Consider the following 20,883-nt stretch of genomic DNA (forward strand, 5'->3'; position numbering starts at 1 on the left):
ACTGACTCACAGACCACACTTTTACTACTTTGCCCACTTTTACTACCCCAATTGGACGGTTTGGTATGGCTTTCAATTATCATTAAGGAAAACGAAAGAAAAACGAATTGCATACCAAACAGCTTGTAGTCAGTCCTGTTTTTTTTTTGTTTGAGATGTTATTTGTAGGAACATGTTTCAGTTCTACTATGCTGCACATTTTTAAATAGAAATATTATTTGTATTGGTTACAAGTTGATATCTTTAAAAATAATATATTCATCTTACTAAAAAAACAATGCATAAAAATCTTTTCTCTGAACATATTGAAGAATTTATTCTCTGTTATGAAATGCAACATAACAATATTTTGGGCTCAATATTCTTTGTAACCTGTATGATTACTTACATTTATAAAAATATATACAATTGTATAAAAGTCTATCATAGAGGCTTTATTCCTAAAATATTACAAGATAAATACAATATTTGATTTTATATGTTATCTATAGTCTGTAGTATTAACTGATGCTGTTGTACACAATCTCATAACTCATTTCACAATTCAAAAATATTTTTAACAATTTCAATACATTAGTGAATATTTATGTAGATTCTCTTATGACTTCTTGTTTTTGAACAAATTTTGATAATTATTCTTTTTGTCGAGTTCAGTTTCATTTAAATTTAATTGGTATTAGAAATTGTTAATCATTTTCATCACACACAATTTTTATTAAGTGGTATTTTCTATTATATTTTAAAATAAAATTGTATTGTAGATCTCTTTAAGCCCAATACATCAGAGATATGAAGTATGTCAAATTACTTTAGAAAGGAGATTGTGTAAACAGAACTGAAACCATAAAGAGCTCATATGCCATTCTTAACAATTATTATTAATTATGATTAATATAGGACCACAATAAAAACTTTTTCTGATGTCTTTGAATGTTTTGTGTGAATTGATGCTTGTTCAAATTCTAAAGGTGAGTTTTCCCATTTCTCATTTTTATAATTTGCATTTGGAATATATTTTTTTGTTTCTGTTCAATATATTATATATGATGTTTAGTGTTGTTGACGATAAAGACAAGCTTGTATAATAAATATGTATCTAAATATAATCCTTCAAACCAATTATAATTGTTCACATTTCATTATATTGTTATAAAATTTTAACTATCTTTTCTAGCCATGCTCTTATATATCAAATAGTGGATGTTAAAAAAAATCATTCTAATTACATTGGGATTTTGTCATTGTAATCTTGGATTTTATACCCAACTTAAGATGTGTGTGTTATTGTGTATTTTATCTTTAATTTAGGTTAATTATCACCATGTTTGGTGTCTGTATATGGGTTGTTAACTGAGCTTTTTGTCTATTCATATGAAATTATACTGTTATATAATTTCTACTTTTAAAATACAAAATTCTTGATCTTTATTCCAGTATCCATTTGTACAATAAAATATTAAAATTTGTTCTTGTATTATTGTTTTATTTATTAAATAATAAAGGCATAAATAAAAGTCATTATAATAATTAATAATTATTTGTACATTAAAACAAAATTGAATGCTTTTAAAATAAATTATCTACCGAAGTTGAAATTGCTTACTGGACATGATTTGCATCACTCAAGTCTTCTCAACTAAACTCTTATCTGTAAAAATATATTGAAAAATTAGTGAACATTGCAGAAATAACTAGAATTTTAGGATAACAAAAGTTTTCGTTGCCTGCTTATAGAGTCTAGACATGTGGGACTCTGCCTCAATGGCAATGAAAGGTGTTCTATTAATACAATTAGCTAGTTGTGCCTATTCAAGGTTTTTAAGCTATCTTATTATGTACTAGATTGGTAAATTAATAGATGCAGTACTGAAAAGGGTATAAAAATTATAATATTTTCTTATACCTTTTCAGTGTTATATATTTTTTTAATGGTATAGTTAAGATTATTTTATCTTACCTGATATTACGTTTTAGTCATTATGCAGTATTTTTCTTTTTTGGGTTTAACTCATATTCACAGTTAGCATATGCTAGACCTATTCCCATACCCATCCCAGCTATAACTGGCCATCTCCGCCGACCCAAGAATAAAACTGAAGATAGAGCTCCCAACAAAACACCACTTCCTGCAAATTAAATGCATATATATTTTCCAAAAGTTTCTGATTAATTACTATATCAAGTAAGAATAATAATAGATATTTTGCTATTATAGATTTGTATTTTTACAAATGAAAACAATAAATATTGAATGTTTTAATTATTTATAGCTATATCAACGTTTTGGTATAAGAGTTAGATGAATTATACGGCTTCTATTCAAGGTTACTAGACTCATTTTTAACCAAAAAACAAACCTACCAGTTTTAATGATTCCATCAGTTAGACACATGTCTAACTTCGCTGAGTAATCGTCTTCGACATCATTTTTGCCTTTCGTCATTATGGTAGCTTATATTATTTAGTTAGAAACAATTTCTCTCCAGTAAAGAATTGTAAATTATTTGCAAAGTATGTAATAGAACTTTTACATAATTCAGCACTGAAAGAGAATTTGACAGACACACAAGACATAATATGACAACCAAGAGCGAAGGTAAATAGTAATAAACAAATTCTTTATCTCAAAATAATACAAAAAATAATTAAATCATTGATGAACACGTTAACAATCTAATTATTTATGTAACCAAATCAAGCACATGTAAGTACTTTCTCGTTAGAAAAGTTACAACTTAGAAGTGTAAAAAGAAACGTATTTAAAATACAGCTGAATTTCACATCTATGATTGTCAATTCAAAATTGACGTCTAGATCGAATTTGACATTTTATTGGAACTCTCATACAAATGTTTGCAATTTTATGTTCATTCGACTTGTAATTTGAATCAAAATCCATTCTAATAAGGCTTAAACTTTTTATGTTAATTTAATTGTCTTTGACCTGTCGCGTGTTGTTATTATAAATACTCTCAGACTTAGGCTTTTGTCATACTTTGTAAAATTCAGGTTACGCATTATTTTAAAGGAACGATGTGTTTGTCTGATTATTAAGTGCTGATCATGTTGTCAACTCGTGTTAATAAAGCCTATAGGCTGCAGCTAAAGTCTGTGGTAAGGCAGACAAGCACCACGCCAGATGCGAAATCCATTCAATCGCCGAATCCATCTAAAATTTCTAGTGATATGATAGGTCCACCGGACCCTGTGTCCAATCTTAGAAAAATTATATTCAAGAAACCTGATAATGAGACGTATTTAGAAGAAAGATATCGAAAATTGAGGATGGAAGTGCAGGAATGGAACCACAATTTTTGGGCTCAGCACAATTCAAGGTTTTTCGAGGTAATTTCCGTAATACATTACAATGTATCACATTGTAATAGATTTCAATGTGACTATTTATATAAATATAAATTCTGTGACATTCTTAATAATATATATATATATATATATATGGTATGGTATATATATATGATAGTATATATATACCATCATATATATATTAGTTGAATAAAAATATCCCTCTTATATCTTTCATGCATTGCCAAAATTGATAGAAAACCTAAATATAAGTCTCAAAAATGAAATAAAATTTGTGACAGTATTAGCAACAATTCTATAATTAAATATGATTGGATTTTATAATTATTACATAATTACTATTGAAACTAACTAAAAAAGTATATTACTAAAATATATATGGCAAAGTTTATTAATTTGGAAATTATTACAGGAACGTGATTTATATTTAAAGAACAACTTGCCTGAAGGAAAGGCAAATCTCACTGCTGACGAGATGAGTGTATTTTACAAAGCTTTTCTTGACAAAAACTGGAAGACCCATCTGACATATAACAAGGAATGGTATAAAAGGAATTTAACTCTATTAGGTTTAGCTATACAAGTTAGAATTACAAAATTATTTCGAACAAAAGAATCAAAGTAATTCTGTATTTTATGTGTAGCAATTTAATAAAAATCAGTCAAAAATTTCCTTTGTACAACATTTTAAATGGTTATTTAGTTATAAGAGTGTAATATAATGTATAAATAAAAGTTATTACTTTTAAAATAATAAAAAAAAAAATCCTCAATATTTGTTTTTATATAATTAATCAATTGGATAGTTTATAAGCACACGAGAATGGAATACAAATTACAAAAAAAAAATCATCTTGTATGAGATTGTAGTTTTGTTAACATTTTATTGTTTAAATTAAATATTTCATGATTGAAATCTTGTACAATCCATAGTTAAAAGTAAAGCTTAATAAATGTTACAATAAAATATTTTGAGAATTACTACTAATATCAATTCAAACCTATACTCTTTTGATTAGATGAAAAAGTTTAAATAATACAGTAATAGTTGTTTTAATACATTTATTTTGATGTAAGTAATGACATTCATTGTCAATTATTTTAAAACTGCTACTAAATGTTTTTAAATTATGCATAAATTGATGGTATATGTTTTAAAGTTTTTTAAGTTAATAAAAAAATGTATATTGCATTCAAATGGCTAATTGGTATGGCTGTGACCATGTGGGTTTTATTATGTTCTCTAGACATATACTGGAAGAAAAGTATGGAAAAACATTTTGGTAAGTGTTCAGGAGGCCAATTTTGTGGTACATTCCCACTTCTATTTCAATCCAACTCCTACTATTCTTCACAAAAATAAATCTCAACTTAACCTAAACTTAATCGTTACTGAGGGCGAATTCTACTTCCATTTATATTGGTTATGATACGAGTTCGATTACGATCCAACTTCTACTGAACCGCAACTGTTTTTTTGTGTTAGTAGATACTGTATTCCCACTAGAAAACGGCAACCATTTCGTTTTATTAAATTCATAGTAGAATTAGCGCTCAGGATCTTTCATTTCAATTTAATTAAACATTAGTCAGTGTATGTAATGCTTAATAAAATTACATACACTATTTATATATAAATTTCAGATAATGACCTTCAAAAGCTTTTGCTACCGTTTTACGAAAATACGAGTATTGTACAAGAAAACTTGTTTGAACCGAATAATGAAATAAATATCTCTATTGATAATTTACATAATAATATTTATCTTCAATTTTCTATGTATTTTGTTGGCGTCTGTATGGTTTTCATTATTAATAGAAAAGATGGAATTATAACGTTAACGAAAAGAAAATTTAATTATTTAAATTATGATACATTTGAAGCCTATTTACGGTTAAAATCTACGTGTTTGAAAAAATCCGTCAAAGAAAGTAGGGATACCATAATAATAATTATAAAAAATATATATTCACGGCTTAAAGTGAACAAAGTTCGTGACGCTAATTTTAATTTAATTTTGCTTAATAAATTGAAAGAGTTAAATCAAGAGCACAGAAATTTAAGTGACATTTTAATACCCACAATCCAAGAAAACAAAAATATGAGAATGCAGTTATATTTAAAATCAGTATGTAATAATGAAAACATAGTTTATAATGTATTATCACAAAAAACAATAATGGAGAACCGATCTATAAATGTGGGTTTCCAAAAATTGTATTTAGTGACTCACCGAGAAAATATTTTGTTAAAATCAACCCTAAAAAACATAACACAAGAAAAAGAAGATGCTGAAAGAAAACTTATTAAATTAGTAAATCGAGTTTGTCAATCAAAAAATAATGATCTCAAAGCTTATTGCAGTCAGTTTATAGTACAAACTAAAAATAATTTACTGAATGGTGATGTAAAAGCTGAAATACAAAAATTTCTTGAAAAATCTTCAGATGATGCATATTTTCCAGTAAATAGACTTTCTGAGCAAATGAGTTCTTTAAAACTAACTGAATTTATTAACAATGAACATCCAATACCTGCAAAAGAAAACGCCCCAAAATTAAAAAGTGCTTTCGAGGCACAAGTTCGAAACTATATTTGGACAGTGAAAGATAAAGATGGAATTATTGAAAAACTTTACGAATATGAGAGTGACTTTCAAAATGGCACAACGATCAGAAGAATAAGACAATATTCAGTATATTATGACACAGAACATGTCGTAGACTTATCTAAGTAAGCTTGAGCTGTTTGTCTGTAAACTACCGTACTACATCTTGTATATCTATGTTTTACTACTTTTTTTCTTCTTCCAGTTCTACGACGCTTATTGATAATCAAAAGGCAGATGTATCGAATTTATTTTGCGTCACTAACCAAAGGTTCTTATCAGGCTCGCAAGCATTTAAAAATTTTCTGCAAAATAATAAGAGTATTGTCTTGAAACGATCAAGATCGCCTAATTCTACAATATGTATAGCGACTTAAGTTTGTATTAATAGTGTCCAATAATATTATATTTGCTATTTTGAAAATAAATAAATAAACATTGTCTCTTAATTATGAAACCTAATATACGGTCAAAAAATGTATCCCTTGAATAGGGCTGCTAGACTTGTGTAAAAAGGCCGGACGGCAGACATCCTACATTATGGAAGATTTTGTGTCTCAGTATTAATAGACCCGATAAAAAAATTTGTATGTAAAATCAAGCTTTTATGGTTATTACCATGATTCTTGTTAATTTCTAATGAAATATAAAAAAGATCGAATGTATCCCGTTTGCGAAATAAATAAATATAATGTAAAAAGCCTAACATAAGCCGGATACACAATCAAAAGCCTAACTATGTCCGCCTTTATCCGGACGCCTGGTAACCCTACCATTGAAGCTTAAAATTACTCGTTATCATTTTTGATAATAATTTCAAATATACGAAATAACTACATATGAATAAAACCTAGATTTATTTATATTTTCAAGGTAGTTGTAAAAATGAAAATCTCTTTTATATGGCAATTTTAATTAACTATCTGTCGAGTGGTTGTTATTATGCGGTTTTGCTTAATTTTGACTTTAACTATTTGCGTATCCGTAAAAACGTTTTTTTGGGTAAGTATTGTTTCGTTAAATTTATAATGGCTTAAATTATTATACAGTTTCTGGATGTATTTTAACTGAAATTATACAAGCTGTATACAATTTTGTGTTTGTATACTTTTTGCATATCTCAAAAAAATATTTGACACTTAAAAAATGCCGCCATTACTTATTGCTTTTTTTTTAGAATTAAAATTTATGGCCCAAAGTCTTCATGAAATCAATTTAAGTTCGCTATCGTGGAAAAATATTAAAAATGATAGCCTTGATCTCGAATATGCCGTAACTATCCCAAGGTCAATTGCTAATACTTTATTAAAGGAACTTGAAGAAACTCTGTGTTATTATACTGGAGATCTAGCGAAAATAAAGTATAATTGCCTATTTTTATAGATTAATGTAATATATGTAAATATACAAGGATTTATATTGATATTTCAATCATAATATTGCTTCATGCATGCAAAGCTTCGTTTTCAGCAAATACTTTAAGGCATATAGTCTTGTCATATAAATATCTTCTGTACTTTATTTTTGAATTATAATTTATATATTATTTAATTTCAGAGTTTTTGGTAAGATTTATCCGTTACCTCGCCAACAAGTGGCCTTTGGTGATCCTGGTATATCTTATACGTATTCTGGAATCACAGTTCCGGCCTTGCCATGGACTCCTGCAATACTCAGTATAAGAGACTTTTTGTTCAAATTGAAGGGTATTAAATATGACTTTGTCTTGGTAAATAAGTAAGTCTCATAATCTCAAGTTTTAATAAATCTAAGCTAAACTAACCACATGCTATTATTTTAAGATACTATTTATTCTATGAAGGTACAGAAATGGAAACGATCACATGGGTGAACATAGAGACAATGAACCCGATCTTGATCCAAATTTTCCAATAGCTTCTGTTTCTTTTGGAGCGGAAAGACCGTTCATATTAAAACATAGAGATGCAAGGAAGCCAGGACCAAATAAAAAAGCGATACCAAAGAGTAAGAACATATTTTATTTATTTTAAATCTTCATATTTATTAATCGTAACAGAATCATCAATGCTTCGTAATTTAAAAAACATGTAACGTAAAAGTCGAGACTCGTATGTAACTGTTTGTTTAGCTTTATTATTTGCGTCTTCCTCTTGGAAAGGCGTTTCAATAACTGTACTGACACTTCGGCCGTAAGTTTCAGAACCTTCGAGAAATTGCAAACAATCCTTGATTGTATTGTCCTTAACAACGATCAAGTGCTTTGCCAGATTTTCTAAGAAAGATAAAAAACATCTCTTTGCGTAAAACCACGTATCAGTGCCCAAGCGTTTGTTAAAAGGTTCTAAGGATTTGATTACTCTTGAAATACCGAATTCGTAATTGCCCTTAGCACAATAGAGAGTCCCTATTACTAGATTAACAATACATAAATGATAGAATTTCTTATGGGGATCTTCAAATATTTGCTGTTCTTCCTCCTTTTCAATCTTCCGCATAATATCTTCAGCTTCTTCATTTTGAGAAGTCATGATGTAGGACACACATAAATTCGCTAAAACTACTGCGCTTACATCTAAAATGTTATCGTACTGTTTTTTTACGATTGGTTCATAGAAGCTAGCGGCTTCTTTGTATTTGTTTTCTTGCATAAATAGAACGTGCGCTACATTTAAGCGCCATACATCGGATTCGTTGCAAAATTCGACGGATTTTCGAAATATTTTTTCGACTTGACCATAATTTTCCATGTCCCAATATATTTTGGCTTGAGCCATTACTACTGGAATGTATCTTTCTAAAGCTTCTTCATATTCAACTACAGCTTTTTTAACTTGGTCATTGTCTCCCTGAGATCGGCTCTCTTGTACAACTTTTGTAAGTTTTCTTAATTGTTCTGCATGCTTTGAAGCAATGTCTTCATATTTTTGAAAGGCTTCCTCGGGCGAAGTTTGGCTAGTTATTATAGCGTCTAAGAAATCGTATAAATATGGCGTCAAATATTTGTACGTAAATTGTGCGTTTTCAGCTAATATATCCGCAGCAAGATCGTAGTACTCAAACTTGCAGTATAAAAGCAGTAAATTAGCAAAAGTTTCTGGTGGAAAAGGATCTTGCTGAAGTAAGAAGTGGAGTTTTTCGAATCCGTCATTTGGCTTAACATCGATTGATGTGAGAGCCAAATTATGCAATGTAACAGCGTCTAATTCATGTTCGTGTCTAGGAGGCATATCGGACAACGCTTCTCTAGCTGCTTCAGTATTCTTCAATTGATATTCGATAGCAGCTTTTAAATTAAATACTTCAGTCAATGCTGTTTCATGAAGCGTCAACGTGTTACCGACCGATTTCACCTCTGACGTTTCAGCCTGCATACCTACTGCTAATTCGGGATGATCCCTTATCCCCTTTTCAATAACCACGGTTATGTGCTTCAGGGCTTGAGGATACTCTTTCAGTCTGAAGTAACATAAAGCCACATTGTAATGCAAATGGGCGTTAAAGCCTAATATGTTTAGGCTTCTCGAAAACTTTTGTAACGCTTCTTCATATTGATTTTCTTTGTATAACAAACATCCTAAGTTGATATCTTTATCTACGTCGTCTTGAGGATATGAATCGACAAGACTTTTTGCTGTTATTGTATCTTCTTCGCCGTATTTAATAGCGGATTGTAATTTTGTTACATTTTTCTCTAATTCAGGTGCTGTTATTTGTATAGTAATTTTGTATGCCTCGTCGAACATTGACGCTTCGTAGAGTGCTTGAGCAAAATAAAATTTGTACTCAGAAACATCGGGATGCATAGCGGTTAGTTGTTCATAGCAATTCGCTGCTTCTACGAATGATTGGGTTCTAAAATAGCAATAGCCGAGTAAGGATAATCCGGCCCGGTTAGGATTGAAATTAATGGCATCGTTCAAAGTCTTGATTGCATCTTCGTATCTGGATTCCTTTATCTAAAAATGTTTAAATTTTATTTAATATCTTATCTACATACTAATGCATATGTACAGTAGATCTTTATTGTATAATTTATGGTCCTTTGTAAAATCGTAATCAAACTTAATAAATAAACGACTAACACGCAAAGGGATTCTCTAAGATATCATAATAATTTACTTAATAAATATGTCAGTTATAAAATTAATATTCATCGCTTGTGAATGAAAATAAATTAATATAATTGAAAAAACAAATTTTATTTTGTAGCCTATTTTAGTCAGTCAGTATGTCATACTTCTTTTTATAAATGATCTTTTGAATTCGTGGTATTTTTTATCCTAAATCCCTGTTTATGAAAAACCTACATATATATCTCAAATCTCGTTAAACGGAATGCGCAGTGCAATAAGCTGTTATCATTCAACGGCACTTACCGATAAAATATTCGTTTATCGTTTAAAAGTTCGCGTGTAAACATTTCCGCGTAGGTTGGGCACTTTTCAGGGTTGGGTCAAATTGTGCTATTGATAAAATCGATTAAAGATATAAATAAAATATTATATAGGAACTCTTATTACACAATAACAAGAGGATCAATCACCTTGTCTTGGGGTGTTATATTTTTGATAAGGATTAACGGGCGTTTAACCTTGTAGAACTGTAGGATGCAGATGTAAACATGATAGGTACATTACAACAAAATAGTACTAATAATACTAAATTAAATTATAATTTAAGAAATTGTTTTAAAAAGCATATTCATTTAAATTTCTATACCATTAATATAATCTCAAACCGAAAAGTTCAATTATTTACAATTTTTGCAATGTGTTTTCATCAATAATAAATATAAAAAAAAATTAATGGGATAAAATAAACGTAATAATAAATTTTGTGAATATTGTTATTCTGTTAATTAGGAAATGAGATTTAGTGACCATTATACTGTATTCATACATATATACCTATATATAAAAGTTCATTGTTAAAATTATAAGAAAATACTTGCCATGGAATAAATAGTTTTCGTATATTGTCCATCAGATATTTGTGCATATTCCATTGTTAGATACTTTAAATGATGCAAAGAATAAATATTTTCTAATTCGTTAGTAATCATTAACTTATCACATGTAACAAGTTTGTTTGTCAATTGTTGTCATGACAATGGTTTAGAAATTATGATAATATTTAGTGCTACTTTATTGACATGTGCTTAGTCTCGTGATTACAAAACAATGTTTTGTAACGATTCAAAAATTATAATATTTCAGTTACAATCAATTTGGAGCATGGGAGTGTACTATTGATGAATCCACCTACAAATGAAGTGTGGTATCATAGTTTGCCTACTCGTAAAAGGATACTGGGTGCAAGGATAAATTTAACTTTTCGTAAAATGCGTACAAAAAACATTTCATAATAAAGTGATGTTTTCATATTTCTTTTGTTTTAATGATTTTCCTTTTTTTTTTAAATAAAATTATTGTTGAAATATTAATAACAGTTATTCACGTGTAATATCGGTTATATATAAATTTTAAATGTGTATAACTTTTATTATATAAACAAGATTAGTGACCTTCCAGGTTGAACATGAAACATGAAATATAAGATAAAATAACAAATTTAAACAATAACTATTATTATGGGGATATTTAAGTATGCCTGTAGCATATCATTGGCATAACGAAAATAGTGTATATAGTTGTATCGAAACAACCTGTAGTTGACCGTGAAAAAATATCGATAGGAGTTATCGATGTAGAAACTATTGTTGATTTCAAGATTGTATCGGTTAACGGTTATAGCGATTGTCAACTCTATTAAAACATTCTGCGTATTACGAACTGTCAGTATGTCATAATATGAAAAATATATTATTTTGCAATGACTGTTGTGCCGTTTGACAGATGGAAAGTTTTCTTCTTGAATTTTATTTATTTATTTTTGTTACAAGTACATCTAAATTAATTTCAAGGTATTTAATTATTACATAATCAAGGATATAACATTTGTAAGCCGTTTATTTTGTAGAGGTGAGTGATCACGTACAAATCGTTTACTTGTATTCAGCTTACAATAGTTATCGTAGACTCGTTCAAGTACATTTACGATAAGAATAGCCTATATAACGACGTTCAACGGCCACCGTTACTGCCGTAAAATTGCGATGAAATATAACTCACACGCCGAAAGTGGAATTTGTTTTAATTATTACTTTCGACAAAAATGGGCTGATATTTTGATTGAGTCGCTTTATGGCAGAATTTTTGAGTGTCGTGTATTAAAATTAACTTGATATTTTTTGTTGTATTCATTTATATAAAATGTGGTATGGTCATAATCTTCAAAGATCTTATAAGTATATGATATTTGCTAGTAAGATGCCGTCTCTCCGGATAGACCAAAGCGACTTGAAGTGCAAAAATGGCTGTGATTATTTCGGGAATCCTCAGTGGCAAGGCTACTGTTCTAAATGTCACCGAGAACTACTTCAGCGACAGAGGAGAGCAGGTAAAACAATAATATAGAGAATACATAATTATATTTAATTCATACAATCTTAGATAAGTATATCTTTTTATGTAAAGTATTATATTATTTTTTTAATTTTAAAATTTTTCCTCAGTCTCTACAATTGATGTAGACTATATTAATTTAAAAAGTTATTATTCAAATTATGATCACTTGTAAATATATTTTTTTTATTTTTTAACTTTAAAAAAAACAAAAAACAGTTTAATATATTTACAAATACTGTTGAAATTAGGAAATATGAATATAAACATTGAATTTAATCTCCGGTTATATTTATATAACTTTTTAAATCTGAGGTTTATTCATGAACATTTGAAATATGTCCAAAACCATTAGAGCTTCTTCCTTTCACTGGCGTGTGTCCCAATCTATTGGAGGTTCTTCAATACTCCTCTATTGTTTGTTATTGAATTATTCTCATGTCCCTTACATCCTTTCATCCTTTCATCCTCCATCCTCCATACTTGTTACCTTGGCCATAATTAAAAAAATACCATAAAATCATCTTTGTTGGCTCCAATAATAATGGTAAAATAATCTATATATAATGTTTTGACATAAATAAAATATATTTAAAATTATATGGCAGGTCAACTATAGGCTTTTTAACAGGAAAATATACACCTGATAGAAAGACGATAACATTTTCCCTACTTCCAGAATTATTATGAAAGGTATTTTCTGTGTTGCCATAGGGTATTGTAATTTTTAAATATAGACTGGCAAAATTAAAGTATTTTGTTTTGTTTGTTTTTTTTTTAATATATTAATTATCTACATCCTGGAATCAAATTATCATATTGTTGAAGTTTCAGACATTATGTACAGTACATGAATTATCAATATGATTGATCGTGATCATCCTTGAGTTCCATTTATATTATCATAATGTTAAATTAATAGTTGAAATCAATTAATCATTTATATTTATATAGATTAAGTTCACTTGTTAATTATTGAAATTTATGAGTAATAAATATTTATCACAAATTATTTATATTGTTTTTAGATATATAATTTTATTTCTAATAATTGGCAATAACTTGAGTTAAAGTTGCACCTATGTTTGGATAAATAAATTCCTATGGTCCTTACAAAAGGGGGCTTTGATTATTAATGTTACATTTGTTTTTCATCTAAAAAATATTTTTTGGTACATTGCACCAGTAGTACCAGGGGTACTACTAGGGGTTCTTACACTTTGTTTTGTTGCTTATATATTATAAAACCCACCCAGATGAATATCTGGCATAACTGCATTTAAAAATCTATATCAGATTTGTGGTGATGATCAATGGGTCATTTGCCCAATCATCAATCAATGTTATAAAAAAAAAAAAAGTAGCAGAAAGATCAAATTTCATTAGACTATACTATATTTGTCAAACATCATTTTACTTCATTTTGTACTAATAAATGAAATTTGATTATAAACCATTGTGTACATGGTGGTTAATATACATCATGTAGCCTGGCTTTAAAGATGTGATATACAATTGATACAGTTAGTATACTTGTATTAACAATTGTTATGTATATATAGATACATAAATGTATTCATAATATGAGATATTTGAGTATGTGCTCAAAATGTCTTGATCTTAAATATAATTGGACATGCAACACTTCATATTTTAAGTGCTATTCATTTATTTATCATGAACTCTTAAAATACTTTGGATAATATTTGTGTTCAAGGGAATATTTATTTCATTGATATTGCATTATATTACATATACATATATGTAACAACTACAATCAGGCACAAATAAATCGGTTTCTATCGCCGGTTCTTCTCAGGTCAGGGTAGTTTTTATTTTACAATCAGTTAGTGTAATGCTTCCATTTTGAATTATTCAATTAAAAAACGTCAGTTGGCCTTATTTGATGATTTAAATTATTCTGCATTTAAATTTTGATTCAATGTGTATTTATTTTTAAATTAGACGTGTTTTTTCAGAGAAAGCATCATCAGCGACTCTGCCAAAGCCGGAACAGAAGAAGCCTGAGCGCGGTATAAAGCTCGCCTCGCACTCGTCCTTTTCAAAATTCGAAGAAAAACGTCTAAGGCAAAGCGAAACTCTTAAAAAGGCTAATTTGTTAAAATTTAGCGTATTCAAAAAGAGTAGCACCGGTAAGTATTTATCTTAATAATTGTATAGAGTGGTTAGATATAAGGCCGTAGATTCCGAGGTCCCGAGTTCAGGTTGTGTCGTTTATTTTCCGAAAAATGATCAGTAACAGCCTGGACTTCGGAAGCTAAAATTGTGCACACTTCCGTGCCTCGGAAAGCAAGTAAAGCCGTTGGTCCTGCGCCTGTTCTTTCCATTCCATCGAATTATGAGAATGTGAGAATAGAGAGTGCACCTGTGTCTGTCCACACTTGTGTACTATAATGTGTCTTGTGTAGCTGGTCTCCTCTGAGATTGTCCGCCGTGGAGTCGGTTAGGACGACATCGTCATCAGAGATAGTTTAGGTTGAACAAGTATAGTTCGATTCAGATATTGTGTGAAGGTTTCTAGCATAGTACCATCACATATACGCGGTGGCACGTAAATTGTCGAGGATTATTTACAGATAAAACTAAAAAGCCAATGTAACTACCGGCACAGGTGATATGTCACTTTAGATATACTTTGGACAGCGTTAGGAGTCGTTTATGGTATTTTTTTTTAATTTAGTTGACCATATGTCATCAGTTGGTTCGTTTGTTCTATTGGCATTAACATAGTAATTATGCGTCCATAGACGAACATGACCACACACCGGAGCGCAAGCCGCCGGAATTCAAAATACCCGCATTGATTAATGAGGGTATGAAACGTGAGTTTCGGGTCCGATTCACGAACCTGCCCCCCCAAGTCGACCGCGACGCGAGGGTCTTCGTGCATAGCTTCATCATGGACGTCATCAAGTGTTCCAATGTGATGACCGTGGACGAACTGTCGGAGAGGGTGCAGAGACATTACCAGGTAGAAACAATTTATTTACTTTCGCCATCTATAAGCAGAAGGCAAACGAAACACTGGATCCATCTAATGCAGAAAATATTTTTTTGTATATTTCGACTTCGACAAACTCGATACTTTTTTATTACTTTGTTCATTATCCTGTTATGTATTTTTGGTATATATTAATTGCTGAAATACATTAAATTAGCTTCGATAGAAATAATTAATTATTAGTACAAGTTAGTTTTAAATTATGTTAATTAGCAAAAAGCGAACAAAACGTTATCGTACCCGTTTATAATATTAGTTTAATTCGTCGAACAGCACTTCATGAAGTACATGGATACGTCGCCGCATTTTGCGAACGCAGAGTCGGAGATAAAGGAACTGCTGATCGATTTCGTGGAGAAGCACGCCATGACTTACCTACACGAGTAAGTTTTGATTGAGATTAATGCTTTTAATACTAATGAGTTGAACTAATGTTTTAATTTTGAATTATTTATGGTATAGTTTCTGTCCGCATGTGAGGGGGGGGGGCGGTATTAGGTACTCTATGACCTTTACTGTACCTCTGATAGCGCGGATGCAAAATGTGATGATGTTCGGTTGAGCATTTGGAACGTGAATGCAAGCAAACAAACAAACTAACTTTGGCTTTTAATATATTAGTTGGGATATGAATAATGTGATATATTGGACATTCCAGCCTGCCAGGCGTGGTGTTCTCTCCGATCGGTACAGAGGACGAGCGCCTGGACCGCGCCATGTCGGAGCGCATCCAGCAGCTTAGCTGGGTGGGCGAGAAGCACCTGGAATGTAAGTTGGACCGTACCGACAGCGCCTGCAGCCAACTGTTGTACAAGGCTATCAGTGGTGAGTATCACTGGACGGATTTTATTATGTTGAAAGCAGCATTTGTTGTGAATAAGAGAATCAAGATAAAAAAGTTGTTAAATGTGTTGTATTAAGCTTTTCCAATATTTATTTTTAAATAAAAATATTTTATTCAAAATTTAAACTTATTTAGGATAAAAATATATTATAATAATGGCAACATTGTTTTAAAATATTTGATTATAACAAGAATTTACAACACAAACACTAATAATGTCATAATTATACAAAATAAATAAATATAATAGGTACAATTTGAATTGGACAATCTTAAACAATATTTGTAAAAAATTCAAAATCATAGAACAAAAAAAAATATTAGAGCAATTTTCCTAAAAATATGCTTATATTGCTGCTACTTAAACTGCTTTACCTATAGAACATTCTATACCTCTCCAAATTAACGGGCATAAACCTTATGAACGGTTATTGATCACATTCTTAATAAACAGTGGGATCATAAAGTATTTTGTCCCTCGAAATAGTTCCAAAAATGTTCTTAAATGTTGTAGGGGACTGAATCGATCCTAACCGAGGAAGTACAGTGCAGGAGCACATTGTCCGCAGAGCTGCTGGCGGTGGACGGAGCGGCGGGCCCGGGCGGGAAGCTGTCGCGGGTGCGGCGCGCCTGCAGGCACGTGCTGGCGCTGTGCGGCGCCTCCGCCTCGGCCGACGACCTGCTGCCCGCGCTCATCTTCACCGTCAGTACCCGCACTCACGCGCGCACACGCACGCACGCACGCACGCCGGCCGATTGTATACCTCTCTGAGATGAATTAAAAAATATATACATTAGATCAAAAGTATTGTTTCGCAATAACCTTCCAGATTCTCATTAAGGCATTGATAAAGTTTATCAGTACTTAAAATAACACGAAGAGAACAAAACCATTTATTCTCAGAAAATCTGAATCAGCTCCTGGCGATACAAAAAGCTGCCTGTCTCGGCTTCACAGTGATGGAGGTTAACAATAGAAAGATCTCCTAAATGTCATCAGAAAATACAACGGAATAATATTAACATAACCCTCTTTTATATACAAGTCAAAATAGTAATTTTTTTGATAAAGATAAGTTTATTAATGTTCGAACATATTTTACCGACTCATACAAATAAAATATTACACCGTATTTAGAGTAGAGGTAGAACAGCTTGTGAGATGGTGGTACCTTCTCAGAAAACTGCATGTCTACCACCAGAGTGGATGATGTATATATTTATGTATATTTCAAAGGTACTGAAAGCGAATCCACCGCGTCTCGTCAGCAACATCAACTTTGTGACTCGCTTCTGCAACGCGCAGCGGCTGATGACCGGCGAGGGAGGGTACTACTTCACGAACCTGGTGACTCGATGCATATATAATCTGTTGACACTTTAGATATACATATATGTTAATGCTATATTATGTACTACAAACGGTTCTTGATTTCCATACTGTTTACATAGCAAATATTCACTATTAATTTTATCTACTTATCTCTAATTTTACTTTCGAAGTTTTCGTAATAACTTCGTCGATATTCAGTTATTTTTTCGTCACAAAATCATAATAGATACCATAGATTATCCAAGAATTCTGCAGTTTCCAAGGTTAACAAATGTTTATAGACAATTTTTTTGTATAATGTTTATATTGATTTATATGAATGTGTTTGTATGAATCATTTCTGATTTCGTTTTACTTGCAGTGTTGCGCGGTTTCATTCATAGAAAATTTAACAGCTGAATCTCTTAATATGGATAAAAAAGAATTCGATTGCTACATGGCGATGCCCGCTTCGATCGGCGGCAGCACGTGGGTGAGTAGTATTCTTATACGGCGGAAACGACCGTCGAGCGTGTTAACGACGATGGAGGTGACAGTAATCGAGTCCCGCGGCAGGCGGCGGCGCTGTCGCTGTGCGGCGCCGCGCGCGAGGCGGCCGAGCAGCGCGCCGCCGCGCGCGCGCTGCTCGCCGACGTGGCGACGCTGCGCGCCGAGGCCGACCTGCTGGCCGCCAACGCCGACAGCTTCGAGGTACTCAATCCGCTGCGACCGCTGCCTCGCATTACGCGTGCTGGCGAATCTTGCTTCTGACTGTGCGAACTAATGCGAGCAGAACGATATTATAGTATATATATATATATATAACGAACGCACTACAAATGTATGTACTAAACGTTACCCACAATTTTCTTGTAGATATCAATATTATTTTTTTATTAATATAGCCCATACTTACTTATTATAGGGTTATCTGTTTCGAGCGTCGATTGAAATTAAGGTAAAGACTTAAAAAAATATCGTTAAATTTTGCAGAAAGAAATAGCGTTTAAAGTTAACGACGTGTTAGCCAACACACCTCTGGAGATTAAACCGCGTCGGGAACCGCTGCGACTCAGTTCACTCCGGAATTCGAGTATCCCCTTGATCGACCTCGAAACACCGGTGGACACTCCCGCGCCGATGAAACCGTCCGAAGACATTCCACAGATAAAGCTTCCAGAAATAATGCCCGTCGAAGAACCCGTCACAGTCACCTTCGACAGGACGACCGATGAAAAGATCACACAGAATATTATCGACTTTCAATCACTGGAGAAACCATCACCGCCAAAATCGCCGCAAAACCAGCCGTGGGAACTGAAGCAGACTGGTTCTTTCGAACTCCTCACACCATCACCGCTTGGATTCACTCCTTTCGACTCAAGATCTATAGATGAATTGATGACTCCAGATGATTTCGGGTCCGACCACTTAGCACCGGGATTAAGTAACATAAATTATGATATCGATTTGTCCGATTTCAGCGGTGATAACAGCTTGGCAGAGGACACACCCAAAGAACCGAAAGACCCATTCAGTCCAGACGGGATTAAGAAAGAACCAGTATTTGACCCGTTCCAGCCACAGACAAGCCAAAGTTCATATAAGAATGTTTTGGAGAAGTTCGACGAATTTAGTTTGATTGATTCGAAATCAAATGAAACATCAGAGGCATTTGAAGTTGTGCACAGAACGCAGGATTCTTGTACGCCAGCAGCGGCTGAAGAGCCCGGGGACCCGTTCAGTCCTGTGCAAAAAGAAGCGTCTATTTTAGATGACTCTGGTTCCCCTACTTCCGCCTGCCTCCTTCCATCACCTCTGCAGCCGCAAACAAGGTGAATAGTTTTGTATTTTTTTGTCATTTTATGTAAATTAATTGTAATTTTGTTTCCATATAACTTACTCTTGTTGTAAATGTTATTTATTTATAGGTTAAATTATCGAGTAAGAATATCATCAATGTATTGCCACTAGAAAGTGATACAATCATTATATATACATCTAATACAATTATTAAGTCTATTTTTTTCTTCAATTTTGTTTTTCGTGCAAAATAAATGTTTATAGTACCTTATTTTCATTATGAATGCAGAGGCCAATAATATTTCTCATTAATATTGTCTGTGCGGAAATGTTATGCAGAAATTTATACTTTACTGGAGTTTTCTTGTTTCCTTTTATTTTATTCGAAGTTTCGACTGATTCACATCAGTGCTGTCCGTCAAATTCAGTCTAACTAGATTATGTGATAGCTTTACCCCCAGGAAATAATGGATTATGGGGAATATAAACAAAGATTTTCTGTGTAACACCTCCCCGCTCAATTTCCTGTATGTAAGAGTGATATCGTGAAAAGGAACGGAAGTGTCTAAGAGGAAGTCGGGGACGCGCGCGCTATTTGATTTAACCAATGAGTGCGCATTGTGTTGGACTTTGGTTGGTCGACATAATGTCAATGTTGCTTATGAAGGTGATATGTCAGACTACTGTAAGGCTCGTGTTTTAATTAACTATTTTGGTGCCAATTCTGTTATACAGTTTTTAATTAATTGTCAGGATTAAAGATACAATATCTATGCTAATTTGTGGAGTTGAAAACACACTAAGCATCTTACTATATCAATTACATTAATTTTATAGATTTTATCCAACAGAATTGACTCCATTAACATGAGTTACATTCTTATCATGTTTCTAAAGATATAAACATTGCTTGTTGTCTAATAAACAATCAATGCATCTGTTTTTTGTTGTCATTGAATTTGAAATTAAAACAACAGTTTGTACATTACAAAAATTTTTATTCAACCAGAATCTTTTATAAGGCTTTATCTAATGTAAAAAAAAGTTTAAATCATAAAGAAGTATTCTAATGAAATCGAATGCCACTATGTTCAAAGTGACATAACTTTACTTGAGAGTAAATATATCTACAATTAAGTAACATGAATTTTGCATAAATAATAAAACAATATTAAAATAAAAACTTATAATATGTTTAACCAAGAGTCGGCTAAACAAGAACATGGTTATTCTTAAGAAAAGTATGTAAATGTGCACTTTGTTACGAGCATGCATTACAAAAAGAAATCATTTTCGAAACTTGGTAATGTCAGAGAGAATTCAAGAGTACACATTATAATTTTGAATTACTATTTGGTTTATTACTCACAAGTCATTCAATTTATATTTTCAATAAAGAAATTAATATTATCATAGTTCTATAAACTGCATCAAATTAGATGCACAATCATCACATTTCTGTTAGATGTTACAAAAATATATTGAATAATTTTACTTAAATACAATTATAACATTGGTGTGAA

At 31.6% G+C, this 20,883-nt stretch overlaps 5 protein-coding genes and 1 long non-coding RNA gene across 8 annotated transcripts; 4 read left to right on the top strand and 2 right to left on the bottom strand.

The window, feature by feature from the left end:
• Nucleotides 1-1,518: 1,518 nt before the first annotated feature.
• Nucleotides 1,519-2,549, bottom strand: LOC113404771 (uncharacterized). The gene is made up of 3 exons (XR_003369433.2): nt 2,362-2,549; nt 1,958-2,126; nt 1,519-1,648 (listed from the first exon to the last, which is right to left on the bottom strand). It is a non-coding gene; the product is annotated as an uncharacterized LOC113404771 (long non-coding RNA).
• A 255-nt stretch (nt 2,550-2,804) lies between these two features.
• On the top strand, nt 2,805-4,159 carry LOC113404769 (COA8 family protein CBG23705, mitochondrial). Its single transcript, XM_026645774.2, has 2 exons — nt 2,805-3,345; nt 3,737-4,159. Exons 1-2 carry the CDS (start codon nt 3,064-3,066, stop codon nt 3,947-3,949), a joined length of 495 nt encoding a protein of 164 aa, XP_026501559.1. The 5' UTR covers nt 2,805-3,063; the 3' UTR covers nt 3,950-4,159.
• A 193-nt stretch (nt 4,160-4,352) lies between these two features.
• On the top strand, nt 4,353-6,323 carry LOC113404810 (uncharacterized). Its single transcript, XM_064215575.1, has 3 exons — nt 4,353-4,607; nt 4,969-6,058; nt 6,139-6,323. The coding sequence occupies exons 1-3, from the start codon at nt 4,505-4,507 to the stop codon at nt 6,308-6,310; spliced, it is 1,365 nt and encodes a 454-aa protein (XP_064071645.1). The 5' UTR covers nt 4,353-4,504; the 3' UTR covers nt 6,311-6,323.
• Nucleotides 6,324-6,847: 524 nt separating this feature from the next.
• LOC113404767 (DNA oxidative demethylase ALKBH2-like) lies at nt 6,848-11,298 on the top strand. Its single transcript, XM_026645772.2, has 5 exons — nt 6,848-6,935; nt 7,111-7,294; nt 7,491-7,670; nt 7,756-7,919; nt 11,132-11,298. Exons 2-5 carry the CDS (start codon nt 7,122-7,124, stop codon nt 11,278-11,280), a joined length of 666 nt encoding a protein of 221 aa, XP_026501557.1. The 5' UTR covers nt 6,848-6,935; nt 7,111-7,121; the 3' UTR covers nt 11,281-11,298.
• On the bottom strand, nt 7,915-9,862 carry LOC113404759 (intraflagellar transport protein 70A). Its single transcript, XM_026645763.2, has one exon. The coding sequence runs from the start codon at nt 9,716-9,718 to the stop codon at nt 7,937-7,939; it is 1,782 nt and encodes a 593-aa protein (XP_026501548.2). The 5' UTR covers nt 9,719-9,862; the 3' UTR covers nt 7,915-7,936.
• A 387-nt stretch (nt 11,299-11,685) lies between the features above and the next one.
• Rabex-5 (Rabaptin-5-associated exchange factor for Rab5) lies at nt 11,686-20,770 on the top strand. Of its 3 annotated transcripts, none has more exons than XM_026645761.2 (11): nt 11,686-11,896; nt 12,241-12,374; nt 14,359-14,532; nt 15,148-15,371; nt 15,675-15,784; nt 16,060-16,226; nt 16,815-16,948; nt 17,483-17,593; nt 17,940-18,050; nt 18,134-18,268; nt 18,551-20,770. In XM_026645761.2, the coding sequence occupies exons 2-11, from the start codon at nt 12,245-12,247 to the stop codon at nt 19,394-19,396; spliced, it is 2,142 nt and encodes a 713-aa protein (XP_026501546.2). In that variant the 5' UTR covers nt 11,686-11,896; nt 12,241-12,244; the 3' UTR covers nt 19,397-20,770. The 3 variants fall into 3 exon arrangements, with proteins under 3 accessions (XP_026501546.2, XP_026501547.2, XP_026501545.2); XM_026645762.2 differs by having other exon boundaries at nt 11,702-11,896; nt 12,245-12,374; XM_026645760.2 differs by lacking the exon at nt 11,686-11,896 and having other exon boundaries at nt 12,212-12,374.
• The last annotated feature ends 113 nt before the right edge of the window (nt 20,771-20,883 follow it).

The sequence above is a fragment of the Vanessa tameamea genome, chromosome 8 (genome assembly GCF_037043105.1).
Source record: "Vanessa tameamea isolate UH-Manoa-2023 chromosome 8, ilVanTame1 primary haplotype, whole genome shotgun sequence".
In the NCBI taxonomy this organism is placed as follows: Eukaryota; Metazoa; Arthropoda; class Insecta; order Lepidoptera; family Nymphalidae; genus Vanessa; species Vanessa tameamea.